Raw genomic sequence first — 15,052 nt, 5'->3', positions numbered from 1 at the left:
ACTGGTGTGCAAATTAATCAAACAATGAATAACCAAGGTAACTAACTGAAAACATAGGACACTGAACTAAACTAGTGCAAACCCACCCAAACATACAAAGAACACTGACATTAAAGGTAGGGTAGGCATTTTTAGGAGAAGCTAGCAATAGCGAGTTAGCTTTGAAAGCATAAGATCCCACCCTCCCCACGCCTCCTTCAAAACACATGAACACGTACAGCAGGGAGCAAACAAAAGCCTCACGAGAGACGGCGTTAAACTACCTAATGTCTCAAAGCACATTACATTACAACAATAATGAACATAACAACTTAAAGAGCTATGACCTGTACCACCTGACTGCTGCAGATTCATCTCGCCATTGATAGTGTTGACATTGAAATGCATAAAATCGAGTCACACTCCGAGTATAACGTCAATGGTTTCCATCTCATAATTATGGTTCTGAAATGATCACAACATAAGCAGTAAGAGGCGGCTGCTGTTTCAGTTGTCGTGCTCGGTGACTGACGTCTGTCTAACTCTGCATAGCATGAAACGTGCTGATGATGTTTCGTGGAAATAGATACATAGACAGGTAGGTAGAACATCTTATCATTGTATTCGGACCGAATTCAATGATTGGACGAACCTTTTATGGTTCTACGCCTTCCACAGGCACATATGATATATATATATACATATAAACACATTTAGACCACTTAACTTAGTGATTGCTATCAGGATGACTTTCAACCTATGACTTTCTGGAACAAATCACCACCTACCTACTGGAGTGGATCTCACAACCTGGATCAAATTTTCATACATGTTTATAACTAAACCACAGATTTGAGCTTTAAACAACTACATTCTCGCTTGAAAAACTCTTAAACTACATTTCGTGACACAATAACAGTAGTATTGTATTTCAACTGTATATTAAAAAATGGCGCCTCTTATGTTGTCATTCCCCTTGTAGCACGCGCAAGTGACGGTACTCTGTCAGCCAATCAACGTTCTGCAGTGAGTCTAGCTCCACCCTTTAGTACCGTACCACTGTGTTAGGAACCCCAACGGAAGGGTACCGAAAAAGTGGTATGGTATGGCTCGGCATTTTGGTACCATTCACAACTATTGACAGTGGAAATGGAAATATTTGCATACCGTACTGTACTGTACCGTACCGCTCAGTGGAAACGAGCCATTAAACACCCCCTGATTCTGATCCCACCCTTTGTCACTCCCCAAACTACGAACCAACTCTTTAACACTCCTCCTCATTCTGACCCTGCCCACAAACCCTCCCCCTCGTTCTGACCCCGCTTTTAAACTCTTCTTCTGACTTTCCCTTCTTCAGACCACATTCTTAAACTCTGCCTTCCCCTTTCTGAACTCATTACTCATACTCAGAACTCATACATTCAATATTTCCCCTCCCTTTCAAGACCCTGCCGTTTAACACTCCCACCCTTTTCTGTTTCTCTATCACACCCCCTCACCTATCTCACTCCACCTTTTACGATCCCCATCTTTTTCCCAACCCTGCCTTTTTACATCCCTCTCCGTTCACGCCCTCTGTGAGATCAATCTCTATAACCTTTCACTTTTAAATACTAGCTGCAGAATTCAAGCACATAACTGGAAGTCAAACCTCATGATTAGGCAGTGATTGATATCTAGCAGCATGCTGAGGTCATTTCTTCAGTCATATACTCTGGCTAACTATACTAGTGACACGGTCAGGACCTGCATGACCGCCTGCTCAGACTCAGACTTTTTCCTGTCTTAGCAGGGTGTGTGTGTTGACTTGGCAACGCTGCAGATATTTGTGACTGCGCTGACAGATTAAGTGGCCAATCAACCTAACCATGCACTGCAATCATTCTACCTTATAACATGGGCAGACTCCTGATGCCAAATCAGTTTGTCCTGCATTCATATACTACTGAGAACAGAGGAATCTTGATAAAAACGTGAAACTGGTGACATGCAGACAAAGTGTTCAGGTGAGAAGGTACGCGCAGGGCATGGTTTCGCAAATTTCCTATGCGTCCTTTTAGCTGGGAATGAAGTTTTGAAAAACACTAGGGGACTGTGATCCCATGATCGATGGATATTTTTGGGGTGACTTAAGTCTTGCTTCGTACCTGGCTCTCATATTACTGCTTCAATGTTATATTGACTTTCACAGAGCACGCAGGTAAATCCCTGCAGGGAGTGTGTGTGCATGTGTGTGAGTGTGTCATTATTTAGAGATGTGAAGAGGCATAGGGATATGGGCAACAAGGCATGCAGCCTGGATGATGGTTAAATTTTTCATTTAAGATGTGGTGGAGAAGGGTAGCCTGCAAGTTATTGTTCATATTTGCCTGGGGCATCACACTGCTACGGCCGGCCATTCCTGCAAAATATTCCATCTGTGCCAGAAACGCCTGCCGCCCACCGGAGTCTCCCTGACCTTCTATTTCACACCAGAGGTGACCCTTATCTCACTCTCGCTCTGTCACTCTTTCTCTCTTCCAAGATTATTTGTTTCATTGCAGCCTTTAAGGAATCCATTTTAACCAATTATTCATCTCATATTTGATAAATTTTTTTATTCCAAATCCTCATTGCTGAAGTGCCTCTGGATCAGGGTCAGAAATTAATTAAAGGTCTAGGCAAACATGCCCCAAAACAAGTAAAATGTAAAGTTTATTCTTCAGATTGATTTCCTGTTTATTATTATTACAGATACATTTTATTAAATTCTATTGTAGGACTATTTCATTTAGTGTGGGTTCTTAAAAATCAGCTCAATGCAGATGCAAAACAAAGTTGATTTAATTTGTAGTATTCCAAGTTGTGATTTGAATTATACTATATATATATATACATTAAAAAAAAATTCAGAAGACAATTTATAGGCAAAAAATGATACTTCTATACTCGTTATAGAAAAGCTGCTGCTACTAGTTGCTGCAATGAATGTTGTTAAAGAAAGCCACAGTTGCTTCAGAAAGAAAGAGAGAAATCTGTGGTCTTGAGAGCAGTGTGACAGCGGCAGAGCTGGCAGCGGTTGCTATCAGCAGGGCCCTGCGGCACAGCGAGACACCCTACAGGCAGAGGTTTGAGCGCCATCCAACCCTCAGATCTCCACACTTCTGAGAAACCGTCATACAAGCTCAAACACACATGCACAAATTAATGCTCCACTGGCCAGATGATGCTGGATGATTTTGTGATGGAAAAGGAGGAACATTTTTAATTTCATGTGCACGTTTCCATCATCATTTCTAAGAGACTCAATCGCAAACGCCGTAGTCTGACTTTTAAGAATTTCCACAAGGAAGTGCATTTCTGGAACTAAACTAGTGAGGCAAATCCTCTTATAAATCCTTTTAAAGAGCGTAGAGAGCAGGAGAAAGGAGAAGTTTCTCTCCGGCAAACATGTGCAGGTTGTTTGGCTGCTGTAGTAGAAGAGGAAAGACAACATTCTCCCTGTCGGCTCTGTGCAGGAAGGGGGCAGAATACTAATACAACGCAAGAAACACACACACATACACACAAATAAGAGCTGATGCAGACATACACACATACATGCACATACTTGAGGATGGAAAAAAAAGTTACAAACACCACACAATAAACCGATTAGCTGCATACATTTGTGAGCGATTCTAAAAAAATTATATGGTAAAATCCCCTATAAAATCTATATAGATATATAGTATCATGCAATTCAAATTTAAAATGGATAAAACAGCATATAAGTTGATTCAATTTTGACTCAATCTGGACCCACAAGGGATCAAAAACACATTTTTGAGCTCTCTATAAAAAAAATTAAAATAAAAAAAAACACTATTTCCCTAGTCTGATTGCTATTTACATATTTGACTAAATAACAGAAGAATGGGTCGGAGGATTGTTTGTCGATTTGCTCTGTGCTTTTTTCAATCTCCTTTGGGCAACAGATTGAATTAATGTTTATAGACACTGCCATGTCATACATGAGGAAACTAGAGATTGTGCAAAATAACAATACTTTTGCAATTTAGCTCTATAAACACATGGAAAGTAAAAAAGAAAAGAAAGAAAACTCATTTGTTGGCGCATCGACTTTCTCTCTGGAGTCAGAGGTTCCCGAATGATAATTTGCCTCATTTACATCCTTTTTCCGTCTGAATAGATCTGTGAATAGATTCTGTTTACCTCTGGCCCTTTTGCTGTCCTAAGTACACACATGTGTGTGTGTTTACACTAGATATGCCATCCTGTCCTGCCTAAAGTAAATGTTAAAGCCTGTGTGCTAACATAAAACGCTTCCACCTTTTGCTCTGCGATATAGCCTAACCTCTCCCCCATAATCCATCTGCACTGCCCCATGCCTCCCCAAACATTATCTCCTCCCTCTTAATTAAGTCTTGGCTGGCTGTTCTGTATCCCAGCATTCCTGCTGCTTTGGTTATTAAGGCCCGCCGTATGGAACGAGTGGCCTGCCAGCGGCTGGACTGGCACACTCACCTGGGGCAAATGAGGGCATTTGATCCTACTGGGCCGGTGTCCCGCTCTCGCCTCAGGTGCCAGCCTGAAGTTGAAGAGCGCCTGCAGGGCACACAGAGCCGCCTGCCTCTTTGCTTGCTTCTTACTGCGACCCGAGCCCTCGAATATCAAGCCGTCCACTCGAACGGCCATGACGAAGCTGCGGTGTGCCCGTTTGCCCTGGGCACGCTCCGACAGGCAGGCGTATCGCAAGCCGGGCCGCATGTCATTGAGCAGGACGACGGGGCTGGGTTGGGGCATGGGAACCGGGGGTGGGGTAAGGCAGGGCTCTCCTTGCCTGGCCTGTACAACCATCAAGTCCAACGTGTGCCGCAAACGGAGGGCGCTAGACAGCAACTCGCTCTCGGCAGAGCGGCAGCCGTCAGCCTCGAAGCCTTTGAACAGCGTGTCTGGGAAATCGGCCTGGTCCGAGGTGAAGTCGGCTGCGGGGTTGCTCAGGCCGCCCATGGCCAAATGAGCTTGAGAGGCATTGGGAAACTGGATGAATGACTTCAGGGCCATTTCGGCTGCCTTCATCTTAGCCTTCTTCTTCGTAGGGCCGGTGCCCTCGAACGTGAGTCCGTTGACTTCTACGGCAATGGAAAAGACGGGCGCGTGCACTGGTCCTGTCTGAGAGACCATCCGGTACTGTAGACCCGGTCTCAGCTCGTTCAACTGGACTAGGGCATTCTTTGGTGCATCGGACCATGCCAGTTTCTTGCAGTACAGACGCAATTTGCGCAAATGTCCGTTATTGTCCTCCTCCAAAGGCCGCTTTCGCTTGAGGCCGGATGCTCCGTCCCTGGGCGAATCGGACCGGAAGAGTGATTGGCAGTCTGACGAAACAATGGCGCAATCCTCCAGGTTTCCCGTGTTACGGTTCTCCTTGACCTCAGCACTGCTGGTGCCTAGGTTGGAAGCAGAAATGACGCATTATCGAGAAGGTAATTTAGCAAAAAAAACAATAACACAACGACTGCTACAGAGACCATCTTCTACTTCATTCTGCTTTGTGCCATAATCTCACAAGACCTGATGAAAAGTCTGGCATTTCATATTCAAGTTAATATTAAAACATTTCATTACCATTCCCAAAGCAGCTGCTCCTAACTATTCCATACGAGAAAGCCTGCCTTACATAACTGTTGTAAAAATCTGAGGACAAATCCTCTAAAATGGGGCATTATCTGGCAAATCGCTCTGTAATCTCCCACAAAATTGGCTTGGAGTCCTTACTTAAGTGGGTACAAATCATCTCACCATATACAATGCAAAGGAGAAACTGTTTTGTAATGCAGGAGAGCAGACAGTTATGAGATTTCAGTGTGTGAAAGTCTGATCACACATTTAAGCCTCTATTTCACACCCCAACTGTGTTGTGATGGAACCAAATGAAATTCATCTGTGGAAATAAACTTCAACACATGGATGCAAGCCTAAATTATGAGAAAAAGGACTGAAATGTTTTTCAGCACTATCTTCCACTCTTCTAGTACCACTTGAATTGTATATATACCTAAATGGTCATTTGCAAATTGAGCAAATTAATTTCTGAAATTAAAATTAAGTTAAAATAAATGGCTTAAACCATACTGACTCAATGTGTCCTCGTCTTCTGTGCCATTGGCCGCTGGGCTCACGTACTTGAAGGGGGCGATCAGTGCAGACAACATGTTCATTTTCTCTGAAAGGTAAAAAAACAAAAACAAAGTTCATGTAAATCCAGCACATATTAGTTTCAACATACATGATTCATACATACATGGTTCTTTCTTGTTAGAAGAAAGTTAAAGAGAGGGTTGAAATAAAAAGATGGAGTGATTCTAAGGCCTGAAGTATAAGTCAATGTAAACGCTAAGTACGTACAATGCGATTTCAGAGTCACAGTGTGTCAGTGTTTGCGTCCTGGTATAGAACATCTGGTCTTAGTGGCAGTGGAAACCAGTTTCTGGTTGAGGTGTTGATAAACCAAATTGTGCTCACAGTCGTGTTTCCCTCTATATCCACAGTGTGTGTGTGTGTGTGAGTGCAGGTTCCTATTAGGGACTCAACCCAGACTGTGGGGAATTGACAAACTGCCTGGACTCATAATTGCATCCCACCTTTCCCAGCATCCCCTAATGATCAATAACTTTAATGAGCTGACAAAAGTAAAAAAAGAAAAAAAAAAAGGTAGTCGCCATAGGTCATATGATTGGTCCGTGGCTTGTAATGATTCAGAGAGGGACATGCAACCATTTTTTCTAGTTCTGTCTGCTTTAGAGAGGAGGATAATAACAAAAGCAAATTCTGATTAAATTATTTTGCATTTTGACCTAGTTATGAGGTCATAGAATGGCTCTTCAAGAAACAAAGCTGTAGATCACAAGTACATTTCATACATGTTGAACATCCCTTACGAAACATAAGTTTATTAAAGTGTTCTATTAGTATTCTTCATTTAAACAAAAAATAAGAAAGTATACTTTCAATCTACTTTATATAAACTTCTCAAAAATATTCTTTATGCACTTCAGTGTACTTGACTTATACTGAGAGAAAAGTCCAAGTATATTTGGCCTGTACTTGAACTCAATCTTTTGATCGAGATATACTTAAAAGTATAATTAAGTATTCAAGGTATACTTGGCTTGTAGTTGTGTCAGCTCTTTTGATCGAGTAGCTTATTAAATATACTTTTTTTTTTTTTTTACATAGTTTTCACTGTTATATGGTAGGGGGCGCTATTACACATCTTCTAGTACAGAATCTCCGGATCAAAACACAGGAGAAGAAGAAGCTGAAACAAGTGATAGAAGATTGCTCACTCAAATGTAAAATAACGTGATCATCAAACATTAAACAGCGTGTAAATCAAAAATGCTTAATATTACCAAATGTAATGAAGCGTAACCCATGAAGAGAAAACGACTGAAGCTTTGGGGGTGTTGGACTTGATCTACTCTATCTGTGTTTTGATCATCGTTCTGAATCTGATCAAGGCGTAGTCTTTGACAAAAATGTGATTTTCTCATCTTTTTTGTTTAAAATGTTGCCTTTCTTTATGAAACTTACCGACATTCAAGTGTTGATTAAAAGAAGACGCATGAAGCTAATAAAATGTTTTTAAAACTAAAGTACAGTTAAAGGTATTTTTCAAGTATAAAAAAATATATCTACATTTGAACATAGTAGTATACTGCAAGTGCAAAAATAATATATAAATAGTAAACTATAAGTATAATGTTATGTTGTTAATGTTCACTTAAAGAAAACTTACAAGTATACTTGCAGTATAAACTACTAGATTACTGAGAGTACACTTCAGTGTGTACTTTCATAAACTAAAAAAATGTACTACTTGTATTAAAATAGTAAACTACTAGTATACTTATAAGTTCACTTGTAGTACAGATGCATTACAAATGAGAGACCTAGTTGTGTACTTAGTTTACTACTCTTACACTTATAGTACACTTAAACATTTACTTTTACAGGTGAAACTTGAAAAATTAGAATATCGTGCAAAAGTTCATTTATTTCAGTAATTCAACTTAAAAGGTGGAACTAATATTATTATATAGAAAATGATATGCAAAGTGAGATATTTCAAGCCTTTATTTGTTATAATTTTAATTGATTATGGCTTATGATTATGATTATGAACTTTTGCACGATATTCAAATTTTTCAAGTTTCACCTGTATATACTAAAAGTGGGCCAATTTAGTCACAAGCAGTATTGAAATAGCACACTTACAAGTTTACTACAAGTACACATTGATATTAGTATACTTACTACATAAAATATACTTATACTTGAACATTACTTAAGTATACTTCATAAAATGAACTTGAAGTATACTTCTTTTTCGTAAGGGATACCATGCCTAAACTCTGGAAAATGAATTGAAATGTATTCAATATCATGAATCTAAATGAAATGTTCTCCTAGACTAACAAGTTAAAAAGTTTTACTTCTAACATTGAAATATGCATCCAAAAAGATTAAAAAAAAGTAATTTTTTTTAGTTTTTTTGTTATTAGATTACACTGGTGTTTTCCTGTACACATCTGTTTGTGTCTATACTGCATGTCTTAGTATGTCTCTTTGTGTATATTTATTTGACAAGATAAATAGGGCCACAGCCATATCTAGACACATGAGAGAGAGCTCTTTTTGTAGAGGCACCTGGGGGCCCCTGTCATATATCTAGGCTCCAGAATATTATGGAAACTTGGGGGTGGGCCATTTTGATTGAGGGTAGAGATCTTGTATAATCTAGGCACCTGATGTTTAAAGAAACATGGGAGTGAGCTCTTTTGCCCTAGGGTAGTGTAAAGAGGCACTTGGGGGCCCCAGACCTAGCCAGGCACCAGAATATTATATAAACTCATATTTCTATGAAAGCAGTGTACAGAGATCCTATATAGGACCCCTGTGATGTCTAGGCACCTGATTTTTGTAGAAACACTGGAATGAGCTCTTGACTCAGGGCAGTGTATAGAGGAATCTGGGGCCCCAGACCTATCTAGGAACCAGAATATTATACAAACTTGAGGGTGGGTCATTTTGATTGAGGGTAGGGACCCCAAATGCCCCTCAAGGTCTCAGTCACATCTAAGCACATAATTATCATAGAAACAAGGAGATGGGCTCTTTTGACTCCAAACAATGTAAAGAGGCATCATTCCTATTTAGGCACTCGATTATTATGGAAATGTGGGGGTGGGCCATTTTGATTGAGGGTAGGGACCCCAAAGGCTCCTAGGGGCCTTAGTCATATCTAGGCACATGGTTATCATTGGGGGATGGGGGATGGGCTCTTCTGACTCAGGACAGATAACAGAGGTAGTGTCATTTGGGGGCCCCAGCCATAACCAATCTGAGAAACATGGAAAAACACTAAACTCAGTTGTCAGTTTCTTCATAAAATCTAAAAATCTTCTTTGCCATCATCTTGTGGCCAGGGTTTCAATCACCTACTTAAGTGGATCTGTTTTCAAGTGTTTGAAAGGGTTTGCGGTCTATTCCACATCATCGTAGAGAGTCATAGACAATTCCACCACTTTCTATAAGTGGAATGAAGTGAAACCACTTAAATGAAGGACAGAGCAGTTTTATTTTAGCAACAAACCACAATAAAATAAGACAAAAAGGTCAATATGGTAACTTCATAAAGGTTTGGTTCACCAGATGCCGTCATGCGAGACTCTAAGGCACGTGTCATTCACTACTGCCACCAAAGACTGGCAATAACACAATTTAAACCAGTCTCACCTATCAGCCAGCCATACGAAATCTCTCTTGCTTGACTGAAACGTGACCAAGCCCTGGCAGTAGGGAATTTTGACATCTCGTAATGTGTTGAGTGTGATAAGGAGCAGGAATCCAATTATTTTGCTTTCCCAAGCAGTGGTCAAGAGATTCTCTCTCCCTCCCATCAGAAGTGTGGAGGATTTATAGGTCACATATAGCACAACCAAAGTGCTGAATGTCAGCACATAGCAGGGAAGATACGGTAGCTGCATTGTACGCTTCCTGTGTGTCATTTCCTGAATGATGGCTGAGGAGACGAGGGCATGAATAAGTGATGGGAGGTGCTATCACTGTCATCAACCAATCACAAAAGTGCTGAGACAGACACTCATACTCAGAGCGATGATGTGGAGGTCTCTCCAAGTTCAGCGGTATCTAACAAGCTCAGAGCTTTGCCATCACTAAAAAAGCCATTGAAGGTTACATGGTTGACGCAACACCAAGGATCATAGAAGGCCTACAGGAAATTAAATGTGAAGGTTGTTCATCCCATAAAGGAGAACGGGAGTACAGTGTTTAAGTAACAGCTCAGTATCCTATTCAATTTGGAAAGAATACACGGCTACTTAAAATGGTATGGTCACAGCATAACACAAAAAGACAATGGTCACGATGAAAAAAGGAAAAAACCTTTTAAAATTTAGATTGATTAAAATGTATGTACCTAAATGCTGGTATCATATGGATTTGAATGATTCACAGGATTCACATGATTCTGACGTACATTTATCTGCACAAGTCTGAAGTGTTGCTGTTTTTTTTTCTGACACATTTTACAAACTGGAAGTTGATGATGCCTTATGGGTCTTTTAAACAGCCCAAATATTGCCAGACAGCAGACTTCAATCTCTGGGTAGTATGAAAGGAAAGAGATCAACATCAAAAACAAAAGACAAGCTCAGCCACTTGTCACCGGTGGATGTTTTGTCATGTCACCCTCAAGCGCTTCGACTCGCCTGTCTGTGAATCCAAACAATATGAGCAACTAGCTGGGACTCTCAAAAGCAATCCATTACTGCTGCCATGTTGAGGAAGGACGAACCATTATTCGCGCTGAACTACGCTTGTAGCGAATACAAGATTTCGGTACTCATTCAACCACAGAGAAAACTAGTTTGTTATTCGACACACTCCTACAAATGTAACTATTAATATATACATATCACGTAAGGGATAATGTACATCCAGCCGGTTGTTATCTCAGAATAAACCCAGAAGTTGTGTGTGTGTAATGTGTATCTTTGATCTTAATATTTAATAACAAAGAAAATAATGACAAATATTCCATTCTTTTTTATTTAATATTTTGTTACCTAAGGCTTTGTTTTTAAAATATGGACATTAGTTTGGCTGTAATGCTCAGTCACAAAATAGTAAAACCAACATAAAAAAAGAATCGTGATAAAATCGTGAATCGTGATTTTCCTGAAAAAAATCGTGATATGATATTTTTGGCATATCGCCCCCCCCTACCCCAACGCGGAAGCAAAGTGTCTATAATTAGACACAAAATATAGATCTGAGTTGAAATATTTTATTAGGTCTTTAATAAACGCAAAGATTCCACGGAGAGAGCAGTTGCTAGCGCACCAAGTTCAAGCTAGATGGACATTTAAGGGATACGGTATACAGTCATACCACTTATTACACAGCATTTCACCACATACCGTAAAACTTCAAATAATAGCCCGGGCTTCTATTTACCCAAATCGCCGAACTGCACCGGCTTGTATTTGAGACAGGCGTCTATAAGAGACAGGCCTTTAATTTAGTGTTGAGATATTCAAGCATGACAGTAGGAGGTTAACACATTATATTATGTTTTATTTATAAGTAATTCGAATGTGTGTAACAAATAATTTAATGTAAGAAATGTCTTTGGCTATTAGCAGCATAAAAAAAAAACATAAAAAACGAAACGATGAGACAGCAATGGGCAGAACACAAGTTACCACTAAAATCCATCGAGCATATGAACTTGTTGCCGAAACACATCAACAAGAAAGAATGAAGGCTACCCTGTAAAACAACTGCAATCATGTGATAGAAAATTACTCTATTCATCATTATCATCATCCCCGCGATCCTCAATTACAAGTTCATTGGCGAATTCCTCCTCCACGTCGCTCTCCTCCACTTCTCCCTCTCCGGCCTCCGCTAACTCTGCCTGCCTTGCTTGCACTAACAGCTCCCGCCCAGATGCGCACGGCTCTCCCTCTTTGAAACAATGCATAAGGTGATCCTCGCTGAAGCTAGTCAGGCCACATACCTAAGGATAACATCCCGAAGTTAATGAAATATATTATCTCCTCTTTCTCCCTCACACACATACACACACGCGCGCGTGCGCGCGAATAGTGATGAGTCGTTCATGAACGGTTGCGTCTGTCACGTGAAATCTAATCAAAACATAGAACAGACGATCTGACTGGTTTTAGAATATCATGTATAACCCGATACTAAAAAACAGACCAGGCCTCTATTTGAGACCGGCCTTTATTTACCCAAACCTGTCGTCACACCAGGCGTTTAAAAGAGACAGGCGTCTATTTGGGACTCGGCTATTATTTGAAGTTTTACGGTAAATAATTATGGAGATAAGAGATACTGTTTTCAGATTAAACTGTTTTAAAATTGTACCTGTTTGTGTCTTATAATCCAACAGTGTACAAAACAATAGTTACAAAATGGCAGCCGCTGCGTTTGTATGAAACCAGGGAGAGCGAGTCCACGATACTGGATGGCATAATTAAATAACTGTACACAAAATATTGATTTGAGTTTAATATTTTATTAGCTCACCAAATGCAAAACTTCCACGAAGAAAAAACGTTCCTAGCAAGCGTATAGCGCTGCTGACTTCAGTAACCCAGATGAGCCTGTGTGTTATCTGTTTTCAGTGTTATCTGGGAATAACATACCGCTGGATGGAGCGATTGACCAATCAGAATCAAGTATTCCAGAGCCGTGTAATAAAGCATAATGTAATATAAAATATTTTTGGAACATTTTAGCATTGACTTGGAACTGAAGTACTTTTGACATCTCAACTTTGAACCAAAGAAAACAACAAATGTCAGGTCAGAAGCAGAGGTCCGGCAGACTGCCATGTTGTCGGGAGACAGAGAAGAAGAGAGAAACGGTGTAAATTCAGAAGACGATAGGCGCTTCGCCCCCTCCCCCCCTCCCCCCCTCCCCCCCCTCCCCCTCCCCCTCCCCCCCTCCCCCTCCCCCTCCCCCTCCCCTCCCCCTCCCCCTCCCCAGCTTTTAGGAGTGAGCAGAGGTAATGAGCCAATCACATCTTCCCATGGCCCTCATAACCGTCAGGTCAGATGAGACACTAGAGACTCTATTCAAAAAGGCAGTGGGGAAATCATTGACTCTCTCTCCCTCTCTTTATCCCTCTCCTCTTCCTTTCTTTCAATCACTCTTTCTGTCTAGGAGACCACCGATTAAACACCGGTGAAGTGGCAAATGAGGGAGGCTGTATTGTCTCGCCATCACGCTAGGAATCGGATTTCTGTCGGACCGCTCAGCCGGAGCTTGGCAAAGACACCTTTTGTCTGTGCTAACCATCTATGTGTGTTTGTGTGTGTGTGTGTGTGTGTGTGTGTGTGTGTGTGTGTGTGTGTGTGTGTGTGTGTGTGTGTGTGAATTTGGACTTACTCAGCTAAAGTTTGGAGACAAATGTGTCCCTAAAAGTTTGCTAAATCAGACCAAATCTGCTTTTGGGAACAACCAGGAACATCCTCATGGAAAAACAATTCATAAAAAATGTTTGACTCACTGTCCAACACAACAATCCAAGGCCAGAATTGCAGGTATTTATAACAAAGATGCTTGTTTTAAAACTGCTTTGTTTTATGAACATAAACTGGGAATATTGACATTTTAAAGAAATAACTAAGATTGAATTTGTAATTCCAAAAGCCGCACACGTTGAATGTCCTTCAATAAAGACATTGGTTATTGAGAGGGGAAAATAAATGAGATTTCAGTTTACATCTTTTACATCATTTTAATTTAGACTTAAATATATATATATATTTTAATAATAATTTATTAATTTAAAAACTTGTAATGTCCCCTTAAAAGATGGCTGAGGCCCCCTGGGTGAATATTATTATCTGGTACTCATATATTCAGTTTTATATAAATTTTTTATTATTTTTTTATTTTTATTATTAGCACAACAAATACAAACAAATCAGGTACAATGAAAAATCTTACTACGAACCTACAGTGCATGTCTTAGAAGATACATACATAAAAGAACAGAAGAACATGGGGCAAGATATTTACATTACACATTCAAAATAAAATAAAACAAAAGGGCAATTATTCAATAAGAATGTTTATAAAAGAAGCCAGTTTAACTGCATTCTTGTTATTAATCAATAATAAAGACTTATAAAAAAGTTTCAACTCATTCCTCCAATAAGTAATGTTAGGATTTATCTTAAAAAAAACGACATTTATGTATGAAATGTTTACTTAACAGAATTACATTGTTAATGCCAAAATCATTATGATCATTGCGAAAAATACCAAATTTTATATCATTAATTGTTAGATTCACTATCTGAATTCCTTTGGATACAAGCAATTGTATAAGGTCCAGCCAAAACCTTTGTACAACTTCTCACAAACAAAAAAGATGATCCAAATCTTCGGGTTCATTATCACAAAAACTACAGTTTCCTACATCCATTTTAAACCTCTGTTTTAAGAAATCATTAGTTGGATAAATTTTATTCATAATTTTAAACTGCATTTCTTTCATCTTTGGCGGGACAGGAAATTTTTAATATTTACATCTAATCTTTCTTATTGTCTCCTTCCCAAAATCTTTGAGAATATAATCTCTTTTGAGAGAGCTTGTTTGGCAGTTAAGTAAACAGTTTCTTATGAACTTGTTGTTACATTTGTAATTCTGAAAATTAATACCATTAAAACAAAGTTGTCTTAGGGTAGGAATGATTTTTGAGTATATTATATCCTGCTTAATCATAGCTACAAGTGATACTGGGAGAGCTTTCACAATCTGTTTAAACTTCTTTTGGGTACATCTAATTTGAAATTTGTCACAGAATTCCACATGTTGTAAAACATTTCCTTCCACATCCATGAAGTGGGCAATAGCCCAGACTCCAAATAGGTGTATTGTGTGGTGTGAAATTATGCTTGAATATTAATTTCCAATACAGAAGGACCTGTTGGTGAAAATCTGACAGTTTCATAGGAAGTT

The 15,052-nt window shown here is 39.6% G+C and overlaps 1 protein-coding gene across 1 annotated transcript in view; it reads right to left on the bottom strand.

Annotated features, from left to right (window-relative positions):
- The window catches only part of adarb2 (adenosine deaminase RNA specific B2 (inactive)), a 194,125-nt gene that overhangs the window by 57,946 nt on the left and 121,127 nt on the right, over window positions 1-15,052 (bottom strand). Inside the window, exons 2-3 of the mRNA XM_082184323.1 lie at window positions 6,104-6,190; window positions 4,489-5,414 (exon numbers count right to left, since the gene is read on the bottom strand). Coding sequence (XP_082040449.1) covers window positions 4,489-5,414; window positions 6,104-6,190 — 1,013 coding nt within the window. The remainder of the gene's footprint in view (window positions 1-4,488; window positions 5,415-6,103; window positions 6,191-15,052) is intronic.

Source organism: Leuciscus leuciscus (genome assembly GCF_965113295.1).
Source record: "Leuciscus leuciscus genome assembly, chromosome: 11".
Lineage (NCBI taxonomy): Eukaryota > Metazoa > Chordata > Actinopteri > Cypriniformes > Leuciscidae > Leuciscus > Leuciscus leuciscus.
This window is presented reverse-complemented; position numbering and strand designations above follow the sequence as displayed.